Below are 21,893 nucleotides of genomic sequence, written 5' to 3'. Positions count from 1 at the left end.
ACGCCCGTCACTATCACAGCACCTGCCAGGATGAGGATCCCAGCTGCTCCCAGCCTCAGAGCGAGCTGATGCCAACGTGGCCACTGAGGGTGACTGTAAGAGTCAGTGTTTGGTGAAACGACTTCAGCACATAGTGAAAGAAATAATAATGGGCCACACGCTGTCCTGTGGAGCTTTGTGCAGCACCCTCCAGTGGTCATTGTAAGAGACATGTTTAGGCTTCAACACGGGTTTATTTGTAAAAATACATAAATAAATAAACCTGTTTTAATTTAAATAATCAAAATTTGATCTTTTCAGATTTTTTTTTAAGTCACACCCAGTTGGGACCCCTCCCTGGGCTCAGTTTATTACTAAAACCTGGCGCAAATAGTCCACGGCAAGGTTCCAAACCATAGTCCATTTATCACCCCCAGCGCATATAGTCCTTAAAATCCCGTGACATCTGGTCCATCAGTGGAGCACATGCCAGTGTCTGCCACCACACCTGGGCTCTTCTTTGGTCCTCTCCTGTCCTTCTGCCATGTCAGCCAGCCAAGGTGTTCCAGCTGGAGCGCAAACCCACTCTTCCCAGCAGTAACCCCCACAGCCTCTCCCCTGGGAGTTCATCGTCACCAGGGAAATATCCAGCACTCGCCCTGTTCTGTTACCTTTCATCTCTAGCAGATCTACCCTACCATTGTTCCCCTGGCCCTCAGCTCTCTCTGGCTCCAGCATGGGGACATCAGTGGGTAAATTCATCTGCCACTCCCCTGCCTTCAGCCTTCCCCAGCAACACCCTGTAACTTCCTTCAAGGACCTCCTTCTCCTCACTGATTCTCCCTGAGCCTCTATACCTCCAAGCGCTGCCCTGCCCCCTTAACCGGCCAAACGTGGGTCACCTGTTCTAGCACAGGGGCACTGGACCAGCTTCATTTAAAGGGGTCAGCTTGTTACTGTGTGTCCCTTCCAACGAGCTCCTGTACCCGTTTGGGAACCTCTGTGCTGGGCCACGATCTGAGAGGGGAGAACCCCAAGGAGGGAAGAGGCTGGTTAAGCAGAACCCAGGTGGGAGCAGAGAACTCAAACTAATGGCATTAAACTGAGCAAAGGGAAAATATCATCTAGCCTCAGGAATCTAACTCTGGAGATCTATTTCCCCAAGGGAAGCCCTGGGGAGAGTCTGTAAAGAAGACAGACCTGGCCTCCTTCATCTACAGGTAGTGGAAGGTGTGTCCCCAATAAAGCTTTTCCAGGCCTCGTTCCTAAGAGTCTCCAAGTTTTGACTCCACAGCACGTCCCGTCCCCATCGTACAGGTGTCGGGTTTGCTGCAGATCCAGTGTCTCCCTGTGCTGCACCGTGAGCTGCCGAACCAGCCGTCATCCATCAGAAAAGCACAGTCACCGCCTCCTCTTATCGGAAACCTGCAACACAGACCCCAGGGCTGGGAGTCAGGGCAGGGCTGGGCATTGCCCATCAGTCACAGACAGGGGGAGACGCCGCCACAGGGCGGGGCAGCCAGAGGAGCAGCTGCACCCAGAGGCATCGGCCGGACTTTAGACTCCTCCCTGGCACAAGGGGAAAAATAAAGGTGTAGGAAACACAGGTAGTGGCTATTGCAGGGCAGGGAGAGGAGAAAGCGGGTGGGGCTGAAAGACGACAGCTGGGGCTTCCAGTGATGTCTTTGTGCTGGTAGATATTAGGCACGACTTGCGCACTGATCAGCTTTGCCTGACGCTCTCCCCGCGCCCCAACTTTCTCTCCAGGCCCATTCGGCCCAGAGGGGAGAGAATCCACAGGCCTCTCCCATGGCAGCGAGCAGCAGCAGCTCTCTGCGGAGAAGAGTTTGAGCCGATCCTCCCCAGGCCGCTGGGGGACTGTCAGAGAGGCCGGGGGCCTGTTTCAAACCCCATGGGCTGTCAGGACAGACTGTTAGTAATGAAATGAGATTTCTCCCTACAGCCTTCCCACGGAGAGAAGCTCAAATTACCCCAACAGTGAAGGAACCTGTTCATCTCCAAACACCACTCCTCAGAGTGGGCTTAGGGAGTCTAACTTCCACCCGGACAACCCAATGGGGATGGGGGAGCTCCGGTTAGTGTCTCCTCCGGCAGCCTCCCTTGTGCCCAGAACTGTGGTGCATTGTAAACCCCGTGGGGCAGGGACCATCTTTCTGTTCTGTGATCGTACAGCGCCTGGCACTATGGGGCCCTGGTCTACGGGCGCTACGTTACTACAAATTACAAACAATGATAACACTGTGTGGGGGACTCAAATGCTGCTGGAATATTGGTTTTAGTCCATGAAAACCAAATACCAAGAAGAGCCCAGACACATTCCCACACCCCAAACAACCTTGGTTAAATATAGTCTTCGTCTTTTGGCAGCATGGCAGGCACCTGTGATCTAACCCAGAAAATGTTACTGGAGGGACACTGTAGCGAGGGGGTGATGGGCGGAGAGAGAGCCACGACCGCCCCCCTGGTGGGCAGAACCGGGATACCTGCGGCCACCCCGCCGGAAGCAGAGGGGCGGGGCAGGAACAGGAACTATAAAAGGCCGGCCCACTAGCTCAGTTGGGGCAGAGTTGCTGGAGGAGCAGGATGTCTCTCCCCTGCTCCTGGAGCCTGGACCTGATGGAGGCTGTTCCTGTGCCAGAGACCCAGAAGGGCTGTCAGAGCTGCCAGACACCGGGGACACCGAGGAGCTGTTGGGGCTACCGCCTGCCCTTTACCCGAGCAAGACCGACGACAGCCCCCGAATGCAGGTACCCGGACTGGGAGTGGAGGAAAGGGCCCAGGGAAGCTGAATAGGGTTGGGCTCTGTGACTGATTGCAAGCCGGCCAGCTTGTGGTCAGATTTCCTCGCTGACTCAGTGGCAGAGCACTCTGCCACTGTTTGGGCCCTGGGCTGGGATGCTGTGGAGCGGGAGGGCCTGCGTCCCCCTACCCCCCCACTGTCAGGGGTGGCAGCCTCCCCACTTCGTGGTCAGGAGTCCGGCACTGGTCTGGCACCTGCCTGAACTAGGATGCCAGATGGTTTGCTGACTCTCCCACCAGAGAGCTCATCTCCCCTAAACTGCTGTGTGGCTCTGCATGACAGCCGGCCAGAGCCCCTTACCTGAGCTGATCACTGCCCCGCCCTGACTGGGGGCCCTGGGCGAATACACTCTCTGCGACTGCCTGAGTGACAGCTGGCCAGAGCCCCACTGGATCACTGCCCCGCCCTGACTGGGGGCCCTGGGCGAATACACTCTCTGTGACTGCCTGAGTGACAGCCGGCCAGAGCCCCACTGGATCACTGCCCCGCCCTGACTGGGGGCCCCGGGCGAATACACTCTCTGCGACTGCCTGAGTGACAGCTGGCCAGAGCCCCACTGGATCACTGCCCCGCCCTGACTGGGGGCCCCGGGCAAATACACTCTCTGCGACTGCCTGAGTGACAGCCGGCCAGAGCCCCACTGGATCACTGCCCCGCCCTGACTGGGGGCCCCGGGCGAATACACTCTCTGTGACTGCCTGAGTGACAGCCGGCCAGAGCCCCCCTGGATCACTGCCCCGCCCTGACTGGGGGCCCCGGGCATACAGACTTATCGCTGCTCGGCTGGACTGCAGGCCTGGGACACTAACTGTGAGCCAGATTTCCCCTGGACCGAAGTGCTCTGGAAGCATGGTAGTGAAGGGGCGTGGCCTCCTGCCCTGACAGACAGGGAGAGCCGTGACTGCCTTACAGAAAGGGACTCACCGGTTGTCGAATTCGGTGCCGTTGGGCCACATCCAGGCCTGGCCTGGCTCCCTCTGGAGGCCGACCCAACGGTCAAGGAAGCTCTTATAGCGCAGCAGGAAATTCTGAAAAATAAGACCAGTCAGATTACGTTTCGGCGCCTGGCTGTGGTGCTCGCCTGCCCCTGTGGCTCTGTGTGGCCCCTTCTCAACAGTTCAGGTTTGGATGGACCACCCGTAGTTTGCCAGCTGAGAGCCCACACTGGGGGGAGTGAGAACAAGGCCCAGTCTAACGAGCCAGCTGTGGGTCGTGAAGACAGGACTCAGTAACAGCAGGAGTTCTCCCCTCCACTGGTCCCCTGCTAGGTTGGTAGGGGTCAGAGCTGGCAGCTCCGCTCCTCTGACAGCAGCTTCAGCCGGTGAACCAGTCGCTGGCTGAGAATCCCGGTTTGTTGGACGTCCCATCAGACTGGGGCCTGCTCAGCTGGGAGCCTGGGGACACGTGCAGGAGCTGGGGGCTGCTCAGAGGCCATTTTATCCCATCTGTCTCCATCCCCACATCCATGTTTACATGGACAGACCTGCCCCTGCCCCATCCTTCTCCACTCCCCTCTGGGGCTGGGCAGCTCCTGGGCTTTGCAGGCACCTCTGCCCTCCTTGCCAGGCTCCTTCCCAGCAGCTTTGCACAGAGCGACCCCCACCACCACCCCCAGAGAGGCAGGAGCTGCTCTGAGGAAGGGCAGAGCTCACTCCCTGCACAGCCCAAGAGCCTGAGTGCTTCCTCCGGCAGGCACACGGAGCCCCCACCCCACTGAGTCACTGGCTGTGGGGCGCTGCAGAGGCAGGTTCTCCACTGGCCAGGAGCTGACCAGGCTGGCCCAGCCCTACAGAGGGGGATCCTCCCGCCTGGGGCTCTGGGAAAGGGGAGCGGGGCTGGGAGTGAGTGATCCTGACTGTGAGCTCAGCTCGAGACAGGCCTGGGATTCAGCCACCAGAAACACTCTCAGGAGAGGCAACCGGACAGTTTCTGGAACCCCTGGGGTTGAGCCCAGCCCAATTCCAGCCCTGCCAGGTCCAGTCAGTTGGGATAAAGCATCTGCCACTCTCTCACCTTTTCCTGCTCACTGTCGATCCCAGCCAGGGAGGCGTTGAGGGAGGAGCACTGGCTCTGGCTGTGGTTCCAGTTCCCTTCAGTCTCTGAGAAATAATAGCATTTCCCTCGGTATCCGATCCAGCCGTCCGGGCAGCCGGGCCCAGCAGCACCCACAGGTGGTTTGGATTTTTCCACTGTCAGAGAAGCAAGTAACACAGGGTCAGAGACTGTGTCCCCTACCCCCAGCCTGACTCTGTATCTGAGTGAATGAGGGGAGAGAATCCCTCAGATCCAGGCTGCAGGCTCCTTACGCCCCTGACCGCTGTGCTGAGGGAGGAAATAGACCATTTGAAACAAGGGATGGGCACCGACTCCCTCCACTTTAGTGGCTTAGCTTCTGGGGGTCAAATTCACAGACAGTGCAGATGACAAGCAACCCAGAGCAGAGTGCAGCAACAGCACCTTCACCGTGAAGGTGTGGAGCAGGCAGGCAGGGGGAGTGTTACCCGATGGCCGGCACAGACAAATATTGACCCCATCTAAAGATAAAGTTCAATAAGATTGTGTGGGACACTTGGTCTAACCACCCCAGGGACGTCCTGCTAACCTAGCTAGCTGCCCCCCTCCCCAGGGTCTTTGCTTTAGAGATGCACCTTGGGATGAAGATGGGATTAAACCGGGGTGGGCAAATTTTTTGGCCCGAGGGCCACATCTGGGTATGGAAATTGTAGGCAGTCCATGAATGCTCATGAAATGGGGGTTGGGGTGCAGGGGGGTGGGTGAGGGCTCAAGCTAGGGGTGTGGCTCTGGGGGGCAGAAATGAGGAGTTAAGGGTGCAGGAGGGGGTTCTGGGCAGGGGGTTGGGGTGTGGGATGGGGGGCTCCAGTTGGGGGTGCAGGCTCTGGGGTGGGGATGAGGGGTTGGGAGTGCAGGAGGGGGGCCCAAGCTGGGTTTGGAGGTTGGGAGGGGGATCAGGGCTGGGGGTTGGGGCAAGGGAGGGGCTCAGGGGTTCCAGTGGCTCTTACCGCAAGCAGCTCCTGGAAGCAGCGGCATATCCCCCCTCCAGCACCTATGCGGAACGCGGCCAGGCGGCTCTGCATGCTGCCCCGTCCACAGGCCCCGCCTCTGCAGCTCCCATTGGCCATGATTCCAGGCCAATGGGAGCTGCAGGGGCACCGCCTGGGGCAGGGGCAATGTGCAGAGCCACTTGGCTTCCCCTAGGCATAGGTGCCAGAGGGGGGACATGCTGCTGCTTCTGGGATCCGTGTGGAGCCACAGCACACGTGGAGCAGGGCAAGCCCTGGACCCCGCTCCCCAGCAGGAGCTTGAGGGCCGGATTACAATGTCTGAAGGGCCCGATGTGGCCCCCGAGCTGTAGTTTTCCCTCCCCTGGATTAGACTCACGTCAGGAAACAAACTCTGACTGCACCAATCAGGGCAAGGGACCGGCTCCCAGAGAATCTGACACTAGACCCAGCCCAGCAGAGGTGTGTCTTATGTAAGTGATTGCACCAGTAAGAATTCCCACCATTTCCCAGCCCAGGGTGGGGGGGACTAGCACAGCCCAGAGCATTTTATCCTGGGCTTAAAGGAAGCTTGTGCAGAGTATTCGGAGCCACGTGAATTAGTTTTAAAGTAGTGCTGTAATTCTCAGTCACAAAAATGGCCACAACGTCGCACCAGAACCTCAGAAATGGGAACAGTCTCTAGGTTAAGACTGTGGTTCCCAGGACCCCAAACTGTGGGGTGCTCCCTCTTCCCCTGGGGGGTGCAGATGGGTCAGTCCTGTAGGAGCAGGGGGGGAGCTTCACCCAGCTTTGCTCTGCCCCCAGTCCCAGCTGCCCAGACAGTAAAACTCCGGTTACCCGCAGTAACTATCTTCCACCATGTGGGGGAACGGGAAGAGCCTGGAGGACCACTTAGCAAAGGCTCCAAAGAGGTACCAGCAGCTCCCCAGTCCTGCCCCACTCACCCCCTTACTCTGGCTCCCCCTCCTCCATCCTGCCCCACTCACCCCTGGCCCTGGCTGCTGGGGGGGGGGGCATGGACTGGGTAAGGGGGGGCGTGATTGAGACAGTTTGGGGACCACTGACTGGGCTGAGCTGGGTTAAAAAGGTCAGTGCCAAAGTCACCCTGTCCAGAGACAGTTCAGCTGGGATTTCCCCAACAGCCTCAAGCCAGCGAGTCTGTCACAGGCTCCCAGGGAATTTCAATGGGCACCAACTCCCGCAGCCTCCTTTTGGAGAACCCACCCCCTCCTCTTTCCCCCAGTGCAGCAGCAGGGACCAGGTCACAAACTCCTGGGGAAGCCTGCTGAAGTTTAACCCTTTCAGGGAAGGAGCAGCGGTGCGGTCAGTCAGGCCTAACACCCAGGGTAAATCTGAAGGGCCCGTGCAGTCGGTGAATTCTCAGAGGTAGGGAGTGTTATTGGGTCACTAACAGGGAAGCCAGGACAAGCCATTCTAGACCCACTGGAGTCACTGGTTAGTAGCGTCCCTGTCTCCCCACAGACAGTCCAGGGGAGCAAAGACTGGGTGGACCAAGCACTTACCTGCTAAAAGTGCTGCTAGAGTAACGATGATGATGATCAAAACGGTGAAGGAAGCTGGGACTAGGACTTGACGGGAAGCTCGTTTCCTGAGCGTGTTAGACCCAGGGCCTGAAAGAGACAAAGCCATGAGTGCTTCTGGGGAGCAGACTCATTAACCGTATCCGCGCCTGAGCCGCTGTCAGCAAATATCTATTGCGATTCCCAGGGTGCTCTGAGTCGGAGAAACAAGGGGTTCGGTTTTTCTATTTGCAGCTACAATACAACCAGGCTCACAGCATTCAACAGAAGAGTCCCTGGGAGACCCCGAGGGGAGCCAGGCAGGGACAGACCCACTGGGTTCTCTCAGGCTCCTTCTCTAGCTCCAAGTGCAGTTACCTGGGGGCAGAGCAGCACAGGTGTCAGACCTACAACAGAAGCTCTAAATCTCCTCCCTGCCCCCCACTCAGGAGCCTCTGTGCTGAGAGTCCGAAGCAACCCCTGGCCCCCCCAGACTAAGGACTGGCTTCTCTGGGCCCTGCTCCAATCCCTCAGACCCCCTGCAATCCTTGACCCTCCTTGTCTGAAGAAGCAAGTTTCGTTTGAAGTCTTCATTCTCAGGACAAAGGGGATTTCAGTTAGTGACAGTGAGACACAGACACTGTTACTCAGGGGAATGGCCCCTGGCCGCCCCCAGGGGAGATGAGGCTCCCAGCTCCAGTAGCTGTGACATTTGGAGATCTCAACATCCCCTCTTCACACTTGGCAGGCACAGCAGCTGCACCGGTGAAAACGGCAGGAACAGACGCATTACCTGCCACCCCCAGACATGGGCTCACTTTCATGCACACCCAGGGCCCTGCCTCTGTGTGACGGTGTCGGGCGTGTGCCTCTCACACATTTCACACAGAGAGGGAATGCAAAAGTGAAGTTGGCCAGAGGGAGATGGGGTCCAGGATTTCAGAGGGATAACAGCCCCTGCCCGCTGCGAGACCTGTGGCCACAGCCAGGCACACAAAGTACAAGTAGCAGGGCCAAGCTGGGTACCTGATCCATGGGAGCTCATCGCCACACTCCGTTTCCTGCAGTGTCCACACACGGGAGTTTGATCAGTTCCATCTACCATTGAAAGTGTTGCTGCGTCTGGACATGCCTCAGTGTCTCTGCCCGGCCTGTTCCCGTATTATAATCTCTTAAAAGATTTAATTAAAAAACAATTTGCTGAACCCTTGGCTCTGGCACTTGGACTCTGACTTCGGCCCTGACCCTTGGCTCGGATTCCTGCTCCGACCACTAGGCCCAAATCCTGCCCCAACCTGGTCTATTGGCAGAGAGGCCACTTGCTCAGGGCCCGTACGTACCCCCCGAGGAAGAAAACATCTAATACTAGAGGGCTGCTGAACCTGGCAGAACAAGATACAGTGACTAGGAGTCGATGCCAGAAAAATACAAACTGGAAATAAGGTGCAAGTTTGTAAGTGAGGGGAGTTACCCCTTAGAACAGTTCCCAAGGGGATGCAGCAGATTTTCCATCACTTTAAATCAAGACTGGATGCTTACATCACCGGGTGAAACTCTCAGGTCTGCATTATGCACAAGGTCAAACAAGACTAACACAATGATGCCTAGTGGCCTTAACATCTACGACTGCTTTCATGCCCTTTGATATCCACTGAGAGAAGCTGCCCAGGGGGTCGGAGGCTTGTTTGAGATTTGAAAACAGAGGAGTCCCACTGCCAGGGGGGTGGAATCAATCACCCAGGGGCCTAGTTCTGAGGCATGTTGCTAGGCCCTTGCTGGGGATTGTGGTGCCCGCACTGAAGAACGCTGTATGTGCTACGTACGGATTCTGTGGGGATCTGGTGAAGGACAGTACAGAACATTTTCCCCTTTTACACTGAAGTCCCCAAATGGAGACTGTAAAACTCAGAATTCTGCTGCTGCTGCCCCACTCTGCGGCCCTTACTCTCCTTTTCATGACTTTCTTGCTAACTCCATTGGTTAGTCTGTAGGATGAGCTCATGGGCAATACTGAGCCCACAGTTACACTGGCAGCAGGGGCTTGTCTGAAGGACAGCTGGAGCTCTGCAAGGCATCTGCAGCCCTAGCTCCACTCCCAGGGCCTACAGCCACCAGCACAGCCCACCAGCCATATTGGAGCCTTGTTCTGCCCCATTATTTCCTCTCCAGACAGCTGTCCTTAATGGTTAGTTACTAGTGTACGGGGCCGGCTCCAGGTTTTCTGCCACCCCAAGCTGCCAAACAAAAAAAAAACAACAACAAAAGCCGCGGCAGCGCGATCGCACCGCTCCACTCTTTGGCGGCAATTCGGCGGCGGGTCCTTCTCTCCGAGAGGGACTGAGGGACCCACCGCCAAATTGCCGCCAAAGACCCGGATGTGCCGCCCCTTCCCGTTGGCCGCCCCAAGCACCTGCTTCTTTAGCTGGTGCCTGGAGCCGGCCCTGCTAGTGTAATCCAGCAAGTGTCTGGGTTGCCTCAGGCATCACCATTGTGCGGCAATGTTGTAAATCTCCACGAGATGTCAGCATTACACAGCACATCCCCCTCCCTCTAAGGCATTCCAAGGTCTTTGCAAACGCTAATCATGGATTATCAATTCTTTGCACTTATACAGAACCTATTATCCATAGATCTCACGTTCTTCCCAGAGCACAATAAGCCTGCTTACATCCGTCTGAGAGGATGACATTAAGGCAGAGGCAATAGCCAACACCCTGACGTGTTCACATCATCAGTCAGTAGCCGACCTAGGAATAGAACCCAGGCATCCTGACTCAGTCCTCTGTTTTAACCTTTACACAGCTTTCTCCCAGAGCTGGGTTTAAAATGTGTGCTCTGGCCACTAGACCTCACTCCCCCAGCCCTGGGAAAAGGAGTCCTGAAGACCATCCTTCTTTCAGGCACAAAGTGGAACAGTAACTCTCCTACCGGCATACAAACCAGCAACTAGTGTAGTAGAAATCAAATTGTTTATTTGCTCTCCAGACCCTGGTGAGCCCTTAATCCCGTCACCTGGGGAAGAGGGAGAGAAAAATCCTGCTTCTTCCTGCTTATCTTCCTCCCCTCATCCCAAGGGAAATTACATTTCAAAGTGATTCCCCTCTCCAGAAAGGTAAATGCTGTGGAAAAAAGGGGAAGGGGTTGAGTAGGAATGGTTTTGCCACTAATAAAAAGATAGAGAAAGAGATGCAGGTCTGGAGCCTCCTCTTCTCCTCCAAACATTTTTCAGTACATGGGGGGTGGGGGGAAGCGGCGAGCCCAGGGGAGGAGACGAGGCCTGGGATTTGGGAAAGGGGTTGGAATGGGGGCAGAGAAGGGGTGGAGCCGGGAGCAGGGGGGGCGCGAGCACCCACTGGCGCCGGCTACAATCGGTGCCTATGCGCAGCGCTGCCGGCGTGCTGAAGCTGCAGGGGAGGGGGAAGCGGGGGAGGGGCTTTTGCTGCCAGAGAGGCCCCAAGTGAGCGGCTCAATCCGGCGCAGCTCCCCTGTCAGCCGCTTTTGGGTCTTTAAATAGCCGTCCGGGGGGGAATCCCGGATATTTTTAGCTTTTTACCAATTCCCCCCGGACGGCTATTTAAAGACCCAAAAGCCGGACATGTCCGGTGAAACCCGGACGTATGGTAACCCTAGTTCTCTGCCTCCCCCTGTGCTCCACTGGTGCTGCTCTGATCTGTTTGTTTGTAAATTTCAATTATCACTGATGGAAAAACTTTTCCTTAGTGTGTGTGTGCAGGGGCATGCGCATGGTGAAATCAACATTGATTGACATTTACCAATAAAAATCGAATCCATCCAAGCCTGCACTTATCAGGGTTTTTTCCAGGGGGGAGTAGACCCCTCCCACCCCAGCATGAAAGCAAAAGGCTGTATCTACATAAGGCTCAATTATTTAATGGGGTGCATTAATATTTAGTCGTTTCCCCCCCACCTGCCAAGGAGAACATGGTTTAATTCCAAGCCCTGCTCTCTTCCTGCCCAGGGCCTTTTCTCCAAGGGGGCTGTTTCTCTGGCCAAGGTGCAGAGTGGGGCGTCTGCAGCACCAGGATGAGCAGACGAGAGGGATTGTCTGTGAAAGGACAATGAATGAAGTGCATTCTCATGTAGACAAGCCCTAGCTTGCCAGAGGGTGCTGAGTGAATCCGTACGGGGCACCCCCACTCTCTCTCGGAGTAGAGCCAGGCTGGCCCCGAGCTGCAACCCCGGCCGGAGGGGGCGACACACGCCATTTTGGAACAGGCAAAGTTGAAAGCGCACTGAACTGATCAGCTCCTTCAGCCTGCAACCCACACACAGTCCATGGGTCTGTGTCCTTCCCCCCCACCACAAGCAGACACATACATACAGCCCCAGCCCCATAGGCTGTGTCCTCACCACCACCACCACCCCAAGAAGACACAGACACTGCCCCCCGCTCCCCCGGAGCCGCTCCTCTCCTCTCTCCCTCCCTCCCTGGAGCCACCCCCTCCTCCTCCCTCCTTCCCACCCCCACCCCAGGGACCACCCCTCTCTGCCCCCCGGGGGCCGCCCTTTTCCCTCTCTCCCCCAGGGCCATCCCTCTCCCCGGGGACACCCCTTTCTCCCTCCATCCCCCACTCCTGGGGGCACTCCGGGACTGGGTCTCTTCCCCCCCACCCAGGCCTGCCTTCCCGCTCCTAGTATCTGGGGGGCTGGGTCTCCCACTCAGCTAAAACAGGCGCTTACCGACTCTTGGTGCAGGGGAGGACGTGGCAGTGGGGTTGTGCTGCCTTCATACAGCTACTTCCCCAACGCACTTCCCACAACCCTCGTGATCCTCTTGTCCCAGTCCAGGGAGTGTCTGCCCTTTGTCAGCAGTTCCCCTTCCTTAAAATTTCCTGTTGTCATGTGGCCTGCCCAGCTCATTTCTGGGTCACTGTCCTGTGGGGTTCGCAGGTCTCTGGCCTGCTTCCCTGCTCCCCATGCACCATGGTACTGTCCCCCCGATCCCTCCAGTATGTACATGTGTGAGGGACAACACAAGGTACCGGGCAGTGGGGGAGAATCAGGCCCATGGAGCATCAGGAACTAACGGGGCCTTTCGCTTAAAGGCAGCTGTCGGAACCGGGGCAGGCCACGCTGGACACATCAAATGTGGGTCACAAAGGCCTGAATCTCTCCCCTCTCCCTCCAGTTCCCCCCTCACGCCTCTGCCCATTGGCGCTAGCTGGTAGGGGCTTGGAACCAGGGTGGACCGGCAGCCCCCCACCAGCTCCCCTAAGTTCCCTGTGCGGCAGCTTCCCAGCAGGCTATTGATTGCTGGGCAGTTCAGCTGTCCCGCCCTCCACTGCCGCGTGCTGCTCCTACTCTCTGCGTTGGAGCTGCTCCTGGGGTCCTCCTGCTTCCTGTGTGTGGGGGGGGAAGAGGGGTGCAAATGTCAGCATGTCCCCCGCCCCCTACTCCTGCCCCCCGCTCCTTTACCCCATCTCCACAGAGCAGATGGGGACACGACAGGGCTCAGGACTGAGGGAGTTGCTGGCAGCAGCTGCTGTCTCAACTTGCTGATCTATTTAAAAAGGCAATGTGCTTAGAGGGGGGTCAGCGTACAGTAACAGAAAATGTGGAAATGGAAAAGGTGCTTAAAGACTTCTTTGTTTCAGTTTTCACCAAGAAGGTTGGTGGTGATTGGACGTCTGACATAGTGAATGACAATGAAAATGAGGTAGGATTAGAGGCAAAAAAAGGAAAAGAACAAGTTAAAAATTACTTAGACAAGTTAGATGTCTTCAAGTCACCAGGGCCTCATGAAATGCGCCCTAGAATACTCAAGGAACTTACTGAGGCGATATCTGAGGCCTGGTCTACACTACGAGTTTAGGTCGAATTTAGCAGCGTTAAATCGAATTAAGTCTGGACACGTCCACACGACGAAGCCCTTTTTTTCGACTTAAAGGGCCCTTTAAACCGGTTTCTTTACTCCACCTCCGACGAGGGGATTAGCGCTAAAATCGGCCTTTGCGGGTCGGATTTGGGGTAGTGTGGACGGAATTCGACGTTATTGGCCTCCGGGAGCTATCCCACAGTGCTTCATTGTGACCGCTCTGGACAGCGCTCTCAACTCAGATGCACTGACCAGATAGACAGGAAAAGCCCTGCGAACTTCTGAATTTCATTTCCTGTTTGCCCAGCGTGGAGAGCACAGGTGACCATGCAGAGCTCATCAGCACAGGTAACCGTGATGCAGTCCCAGGATTGCAAAAGAGCTCCAGCATGGACAGAATGGGAGGTACGGGATCTGCTCGCCATATGGGGAGACGAATCAGTGCTAGCTGAACTCCGTAGCAGTAAACAAAATGGCAAAATATTAGAAAAAGTCTCAAAGGCCATGAAGGACCGAGGCCATAACAGGGACGCACAGCAGTGCCGCGTGAAAATTAAGGAGCTACGGCAAGCCTACCACAAAGCCAGAGAGGCAAACGGAAGGTTCGGGGCAGAGTCGCAAACATGCCGCTTCTACGCGGAGCTGCATGCCATGCTAGGGGGTGCAGCCACCACTACCCCAACCGTGTGCTTTGACTCCATCAATGGAGAATCACGCAACAGGGAAGCGGGTTCGGGGTACAAGGAAGATGATGATGAAGACAATGAAGATAGCTCACAGCAAGGAGCTCACAGGAAGGAAGCGGAGAAACCAGTTTCCCCAACAGCCAGGATATGTTTATCACCCTGGACCTGGAACCAGTAACCACCGAACTCCTGGAGCGGAAATCCTCCAGGGACATCTCCAGAAAGCTCTCCTTCATGTACTCCCAAAGCCTTTGCAAAAGGTTTCTGGGGAGGGCTGCCTTATCCCGTCCGCCATGGTAGGACACTTTACCACACCAGGCCAGTAGCACGTAGTCTGGAATCATTGTATAACAAAGCATGGCAGGGTATGGTCCCGGTGCTTGCTGGCATGCAGACAACATCCATTCCTTATATCTCTTTGTTATCCTCAGGAGAGTGATATCATTCACGGTCACCTGGTTGAAATGGGGTGATTTTATTAAGGGGACATTCAGAGGTGCCCGTTCCTGCTCGGCTGAACAGAAATGTTCCCCGCTGTTAGCCACGTGGTAGGGGGGTGGGGTGAAGTGATCATCCCAGAGAATTGGGTGTGTGTGTGGGGGGGGGGGTAGTTGGGTTTGTGCTGCATGTTAACCTGGAAACCGCAGCCCCTCCTTTTACATTGCAAACCCATTTTAAATGGCCAACCCAACGGGTGCTTGGTATGGGAAATGAGGGCGCTACTGTTTGAAACCATTCCCACATGTTAAGAAAGTTAAAAAAGCCAAAAGACTGTGGCTTACCATGGCTACCTGCAAGCCGAAATCTGTTGACAGACACTGCGTGAGTGATCTCTCACACCAAACCGGCAGGCCCTCAATATAAGAGGAAAAATGCGACCTTGTAACGAAAGCACATGTGCTGTGTAATGTGAACAGCAACATTTAACGTGAAAGAGTGTACCCATTGTTCTCTAAAATGTGTCTTTTTTAACCACCTCTCCCGTCTCCTCCACCAGCTGCAAATGTTTCTCCTTCACAGAGGCTAGTGAAGATTAGAAGGAGAAAACGGCAGACTTGGGATGATATGTTCTCGGAGCTCTAGATGTCCTCCCACGCTGACAGAGCACAGCAGAATGCGTGGAGGCAGACAATGTCAGAGTGCAAAAAAGCACAATATGAATGAGAGGAGAGGTGGCGGGCTGAATCGTGGGATGAACAGAGCAAGTGGCGGGCTGAAGATGATAGGTGGCGTCAGCTTGCTGACAGAAGGCAAGAGTCGATGCTCCGGCTGCTGGAGCATCAAACTGATATGCTCCAGCGTATGGTTGAGCTGCAGACGCCCAAGAACACGGTGGGGGGGCCTCCGGCCACCCAGTCACTCCACCCCAGATGATTGCCTGAGCATCAGAAGGCTGGCCGTCAATAAGTGTTAAAGTTTTAAAGTTTTAAACTGCAGTGTGTCCTTTTCCTTCCCTCCTCCCCCACCCCTCCCGGGCTACCTTGGCCATTATCCCCCTAGTTGTGTGATGAATTAATAAAGAATGCATGAATGTGAAGTAACAATGACTTATTGCCTCTGCAAGCGGTGCTCGAAGGGGGGAGGGGAGGGTGGTTAGTTTACAGGGAAGTAGAGTTAACCGGGGGAGGGGGGCGGCGGAGGGTTCATCAAGGAGAAACAAACAGAAGTTTCACACCGTAGCCTGGCCAGTCACAAAACTCGTTTTCAAAGCTTCTCTGATGCGCACCGCGCCCTGCTGTGCTCCTCTAACCGCCCTGGTGTCTGGCTGCACGTAATCAGCGGCCAGGTGATTTGCCTCAACCTCCCACCTCGCCATAAATGTCTCCCCCTTACTCTCACAGATATTGTGGAGCGCACAGCAAGCAGCAATAACAATTGGAATATTGGCTTCGCTGAGGTCTATCCAAATCAGTAAACTGCGCCAGCGCGCTTTTAAACGTCCAAATGCACATTCCACCACCATTCGGCACTTGCTTAGCCTATAGTTGAACAGGTCCTGACTCCTGTCCAGGCTGCCTGTGTACGGCTTCATGAGCCATGGCATTAAGGGGTAGGCTGGGTCCCCAAGGATCACGATAGGCATTTCAACATCCACAACGGTTATTTTCTGGTCCGGGAAGAAAGTCCCTTCCTCCAGCTTTTGCAACAGACCAGAATTCCTGAAGACGCGAGCATCATGTACCTCTCCCGGCCATCCCACGTTGATGTTAGTGAAACGTCCCTTGTGATCCACTAGGGCTTGCAGCAGCATTGAAAAGTACCCCTTGCGGTTTATGTACTCGGTGGCTTGGTGCTCCAGTGACAAGATAGGAATATGGGTTCCGTCTATGGCCCCACCACAGTTTGGGAATCCCATTGCAGCAAAGCCATCCACTATGACCTGCATGTTTCCCAGAGTCACTACCCTTGATATCACCAGGCCTTTGATTGCGTTGGCTACTTGGATCACAGCAGCCCCCACAGTAGATTTGCCCACTCCAAATTGATTCCCGACTGACCGGTAGCTGTCTGGCGTTGCAAGCTTCCACAGGGCTAGCGCCACTCGCTTCTCAACTGTGAGGGCTGCTCTCATCCTGGTATTCTGGCGCTTCAGGGCAGAGGAAAGCAAGTCACAAAGTTCCATGAAAGTGCCCTTACGCATGCGAAAATTTCACAGCCACTGGGAATCGTCCCACACTTGAAACACGATGAGGTCCCACCAGTCTGTGCTAGTTTCCCGGGCCCAGAATCGGCGTTCCATGGCATGAACCTGCCCCAGTAACACCATGATTTGCACATTGCTGGGGCCTGTACTTTGTGAGAGGTCTATGCCCATGTCAATTTCCTCATCACTCTCGTCGCCGCGCTGCAATCGCCTCCTTGCCTGGTTTTGCTTTGGCATGTTCTGGCTCTGCATATACTCCAAGCCAATGCGCATGGTGTTTATAGTGCTCATAATTGCCGCCGTGATCTGAGCGGGCTCCATGATCCCAGTGCTATGGCGTCTGGGCTGAAAAAAGGCGCAAAACTATTGTCTGACAGAGGGAGGGAGGGGCGAGTGATGACATGGCTTACAGGCACAGGGAATTAAAATCAACAAAGGTGGCTGTGCATCAGGGAGAAACACAATCAACTCTCACACACAATGGCCCCCCAGAGATTGAACTCAAAACCCTGGGTTTAGCAGGCCATTGATTTCACGGAGGGAGGGGGAAGCAAATGAATACAGAACAAATCTGGTCCATCTATTTTTTACATCTTAAGCTGGCAGCAGACGGTGCAGCATGACTGATAGCCATTAGCATCTTCTGGGTGCTTGGCAGAAGATGCTGTACTACGACTGCTAGCCATCATCCTCAAGATGGTTCAATAGGACTGCCGGCAGGACTGAGTCTCCAGGAGACAAAACATGTCTGCCCAGGTGCCTCTGATCGAACTCACTGAGGAATACGACGACGATGGATACCAGTCATAATACACCATCTACTACCAAAAGGCAAGGAGCTGCTGCTGTGTAGCAATGCAGTACCACGTCTGCCGGCACCCAGATGACATGTGGTGACGGTGAGCTGAGCTGAGCGGGCTCCATGCTTGCCGTGGTATGTTGTCTGCACAGGTAACCAGGTAAAAAGGCGCGAATCGATTGTCTGCCGTTGCTCTGACGGAGGGGGAGGGGTCTGACGACATGTACCCAGAACCCCCCGCGACACTGTTTTTGCATCATCAGGCATTGGGATCTCAACCCAGAATTCCAATGGGTGGCGGAGACTGCGGGAACTGTGGGATAGCTACCCACAGTTCAATGCTCCAGAAGTCGATGCTAGCCTTGGTACTGTGGACGCGGTCCGCCGACTTAATGCACTTAGAGCATTTTATGTGGGGACACACACAATCGACTGTATAAAACCAATTTCTATAAAACCGGCTTCTATAAATTCGACCTAATTTCGTAGTGTAGACATACCCTGAGCCATTAGCAATTGTCTTTGAAAAATCATGGAAGACGGGAGAGATTCCAGAAAATTGGAAAAGGGCAAATATAGTGCCCATCTATAAAAAGGGAAATAAGGACAACCCAGGGAATTACAGACCAGTCAACTTAACTTGTGTACTCAGAAAGATAAAGGAGCAAATAATTAAGGAATCAGTTTGCAAACATCTAGAAGAAAATAAGGTGATAAATAACAGTCAGCATGGATTTGTCAAGAACAGATCATGTCAAACCAACTTGATAGCTTTCTTTGACAGGGTAACAAACCTTGTGGATGGGGGGAAGTGGTCAACGTGTTATATCTTGACTTTAGTAAAGTTTTTGATACTGCGTCGCATGGACCTTCTCAGAATCAAACCAGGGAAATGCAGCCTAGATGGAGTTACAATAAGGTGGGTGCAAAACTGGTTGGAAAACCGTTCCCAGAAAGTAGTTATCAGTGGTTCACAGTCAGGCTGGAAGGGCATAACGAGTGGGGTCCTGCAGGGATCAGTTCTGGTTACGTTTCTGTTCAATATCTTCATCAGTGATTTAGATAATAGCACAGAGGGTACACTTATAAAGATTGCAGATGATACCAAGCTGGGAGGGGTTGCAAATGCTTTGGAGGATAGGGTTAAAATTCAAAATGATCTGGACAAACTGGAGAAATGGTCGGAAGTACATAGGATGAAATTCAATAAGGCAAGTGCAAAGTACTCCATGTAGGAAGGAACAATCAAGTTGCATGCACCCGGTCCCTGCCCCCAAAGAGTTTACAGTAGGTAGGTGTGACGTTATTGGTATAATCTGGGACCATATAGATCATTGTTGCAACCAAGGTCCTATAGTGGCAACAACCTGGTATAAAGGAGGTCAAATAAGGTCTCTAAGACAAGGTTATGGTTTGCTGGTTATGCTATCTGTATGCATGTGTCATTTTTGTATTTTAAGTTATAAGTATTGCCTCTATACTGGCTGTATTTCAAAATTCTGCTGTGCTTCTGGGTGACATCCCAGACAAGTTGGTGTCAGCTCTGCCTAGCCTGCTTGATGGCCCATTAAGGACCATTGGCTATACAACTGACCCATTGAGAGAAGGCAAATACGCCTTGTAACTCAGCAAAGTATGCAGGAACTTGTCCATGTGACTCCAGACTCCATTTTGCTGTAATTCTCCACAGTAAGGACAAAGAGGTGTTCTTATACCTGGAAAAGACTATAAAAGGCTTATGCCTCATCTCCATCTTGTCTTCAATCCTGCTTCTTATCTCTGGAGGGACTTTGCTGCAAACGGAAGCTCTACAGAAAGGATTGTGGGGGATGCACTCCAGAGACTTAATTTGAACCTGCAGTTTATTCTATCACTGCTACAAGCCTGAACCAAGAACTGTGCCATTACTGTATGTAATTGATTCCATTTAACCAATTCAAGCTCTCATCTATATTTTTTTCCTTTTATGAATAAACCTTTAGATTCTAAATAATTGGCAACAGCGTGATTTGTGGGTAAGAGCTGATTTGTATATTGACCTGGGTTTGGGGCTTGGTCCTTTGGGATCAAGAGAACCTTTTTTCTTTAATTGGGGTATTGCTTTTCATAACCATTCATCCCCATAATGAGTGGCACTGGTGGTGATACTGGGAAACTGAAGTGTCTAAGGGAATTGCTTGTGTGACTTGTGGATAGCCAGTGGGGCAAAACCAAAGTCGTCTCTGTCTGGCTGCTTTGATTTGCCTTAGAGATGGAAAAACCCCAGCCCTGGGCTGTAACTTCCCTGCTTTAAGCAATTTGTCCTGAATTGGCACTCTCAGTTGGGTCCCACCAAGACCAGCATCGTTACAGTAGGCAACATGCCAATGCAGGGAGATGGAAAGAAGGCAATAGAAAGCCACACACCTAAACATCAGAGTGAGGCGCAGTGTCTGGTTAGTTCCCTAATTGTTTTGAAGCATGTGTTGGGAGGGGAGTGAGAGGAATGGCGGGAAGATCGGGGTTTGAAGGAAGATGTGCATGTTGAAGGCGGGCATGGAGGAGAGAGTGGGCACATGGCAGCTTGGTGCCGAGAGGGGGATCATCCAAAGCGCATGGAGTAAGTGTCCATTCTCCCACTCCCGGGCTCTTGATTCCCTGAATCCCTTCCCTCATTGGCCTGTAGTACCCTTCAATTGGGCTGACCTGGAGTGTTGGCCTCTCCCCATTGGCCCTGGGGTCTGTCAGTCTCCTCCAGATTTTGGTTAGAGGGATTGTGCAACCGGGAGCCAATCATGCTCTCCGGAGGGAAATTAAGAAAAAAATGCAGCAGCCACTCCTTTGGAAGCCCCGAACAAGCAACAATCAATAAGCCACTTCAAGCAGGACGCCCAAAACAAGAAGCAACAAGCCACTTAAAGAGCTGGAAAAGCCCCAAAACAAGTAACTCAAAGAAATTACTAGCCAAGTCTGCTTAAAAACAAGTGAAAATTGGCTTATTTTAAACCTACTTGGGTGCTAAGCCTAGCGGCCTGCTAGGTAAGGCTGAGAGCTTCTTAACGAGGCTTTGATCCCTAAGCCCTTTAGCACCATCAACCCTTAGCCAGGGGCTGGGGCTACTCAGGGAGACCAGGGCTTTAAAAAGCCTGCTCCTAAGCGACTAGAGGAGCGAGTGAACAGGAGCAGCCAACGGGAGTTTTGGGAGGGAGTTTACAAAGGGGAAATGGGAGGATGGGCTACGGACACTTAACATTCCTTAAACTTCTTTAAACTTAAGCCAAAAAGCACCCCTGATAAAAACAAAACAACAGCAAAGGAACGAGCTGCAGGAGTAAAAAGAGAACGCAGGCAGGAGTCCAGCAACAGAGGGGCTACCCAGTTTATTGCCCCCAATTCAGCATGTATGATTGCCTGTCCTATGGGCAGATGGTGTATGTGTGCATTCGGTGCAAGGAGTTCCTGGCCCTCAGAGACTGTGTACGACTTTGAAGACCAGGGTGGTTCAGCTGGAGGAGCTACGGGAGGCAGAGAGGTACGTTGATGAGGCTTTCTGGGACAGTAGAATGGTCCCACCCCCGGTCTGACAGCCTCTGTGCTGTTGAGGAGGATGAAAGCCTCAGGGAAGGAGAACATCCCACTGGAGCAGAGATAAATGATCCCATAGGTGGGACCTTCCTTCCAGATGATGTTGTGGTGTCCTCTCACACTGAGGATACCTCTCCGAGGGAGGGAACTCCAGTTTTAGGGAGAGACAGCTATTAGTAATGGGCGATCTGATCATTAGAGTGTGAGGCTACATTAACAACAACGTGTTAACCCTTGAGGGCTCAGCTGAGTGCTAATTCACCATTTAGCAGCAAGGCATTCCCTGGGAAATATCCCACCCTCTGACTCCACCACCTCAGCCAAGCTTCACAATCATCATTGCTCTGTACAGTATTACATTGTTTGTTTAAAACTTATACTGTGTATATATGTGTGTGTGTGTGTGTGTGTGTGTGTGTGTATACAGTACATAGCGGAGGGATGGGGGGGGGACACGACAATACCATGGTGCAGGGGGAGCGGGGAATCAGGCCAGAGACCTGCAAACCCCACAGGACAGTGACCCAGAAATAAGCTGAGCAGGTCATATAACAACAGAAAATTGGAGGGAAGAGAAACTGCTAACAAAGGACAGAAACTCCCTGGATTGGAGACAAGAGAATCATGAGAGATGTGGGAGGTGCATTGGGGAAGTAGCTGTATAAAGGCAGCACAACCCCACTGCCACATCCTCCCCTGCGCCAAGAGTCGGTAAGTGGCTGTGTTAGCTGAGTGGGAGACCCAGCCCCCCAGATACTAGGAGCGGGAAGGCAGACCTGGGTGGGGGGGAAGAGACCCAGTCCCAGAGTGGCGAGGGGGGGAGGGAGGGAGAAAAGGGTGTCCCCGGGGAGAGGGGTGGCCTTGGAGGGAGAGCAGTGGCCCCCGGGGTGGTGGGAAGCAAGAAGGGGGAGAGAGGCGGCTCCAGGGACGGAGGAGAGGAGCAGCTCCGGGGAGGGGGAGAAGGGTGGTGCTGGGGAGAAGGAGGGGGCAGCCTTGGGGAAGGGTTGACCCCAGGGAGGTG

The 21,893-nt window shown here is 53.9% G+C and overlaps 1 protein-coding gene across 4 annotated transcripts; it reads right to left on the bottom strand.

Moving 5' to 3' along the window:
* Positions 1-213: 213 nt before the first annotated feature.
* On the bottom strand, positions 214-12,145 carry LOC101933391 (C-type lectin domain family 2 member D-like). Of its 4 annotated transcripts, none has more exons than XM_065564261.1 (7): positions 12,045-12,121; positions 11,272-11,409; positions 8,370-8,514; positions 7,347-7,454; positions 4,814-4,989; positions 3,725-3,828; positions 214-1,404 (listed from the first exon to the last, which is right to left on the bottom strand). In XM_065564261.1, exons 3-7 carry the CDS (start codon positions 8,446-8,448, stop codon positions 1,245-1,247), a joined length of 627 nt encoding a protein of 208 aa, XP_065420333.1. In that variant the 5' UTR covers positions 8,449-8,514; positions 11,272-11,409; positions 12,045-12,121; the 3' UTR covers positions 214-1,244. The 4 variants fall into 4 exon arrangements, with proteins under 4 accessions (XP_065420333.1, XP_065420332.1, XP_065420331.1 ...); XM_065564260.1 differs by lacking the exon at positions 11,272-11,409 and adding an exon at positions 10,356-10,462 and having other exon boundaries at positions 12,045-12,090; XM_065564259.1 differs by lacking the exon at positions 11,272-11,409 and having other exon boundaries at positions 12,045-12,145.
* Between the last annotated feature and the right edge of the window lie 9,748 nt (positions 12,146-21,893).

Source organism: Chrysemys picta, chromosome 12, assembly GCF_011386835.1.
Source record: "Chrysemys picta bellii isolate R12L10 chromosome 12, ASM1138683v2, whole genome shotgun sequence".
In the NCBI taxonomy this organism is placed as follows: Eukaryota; Metazoa; Chordata; order Testudines; family Emydidae; genus Chrysemys; species Chrysemys picta.
Note: the sequence above shows the minus strand (reverse complement) of the source record. Positions and strands in the feature narration are given on the sequence as shown.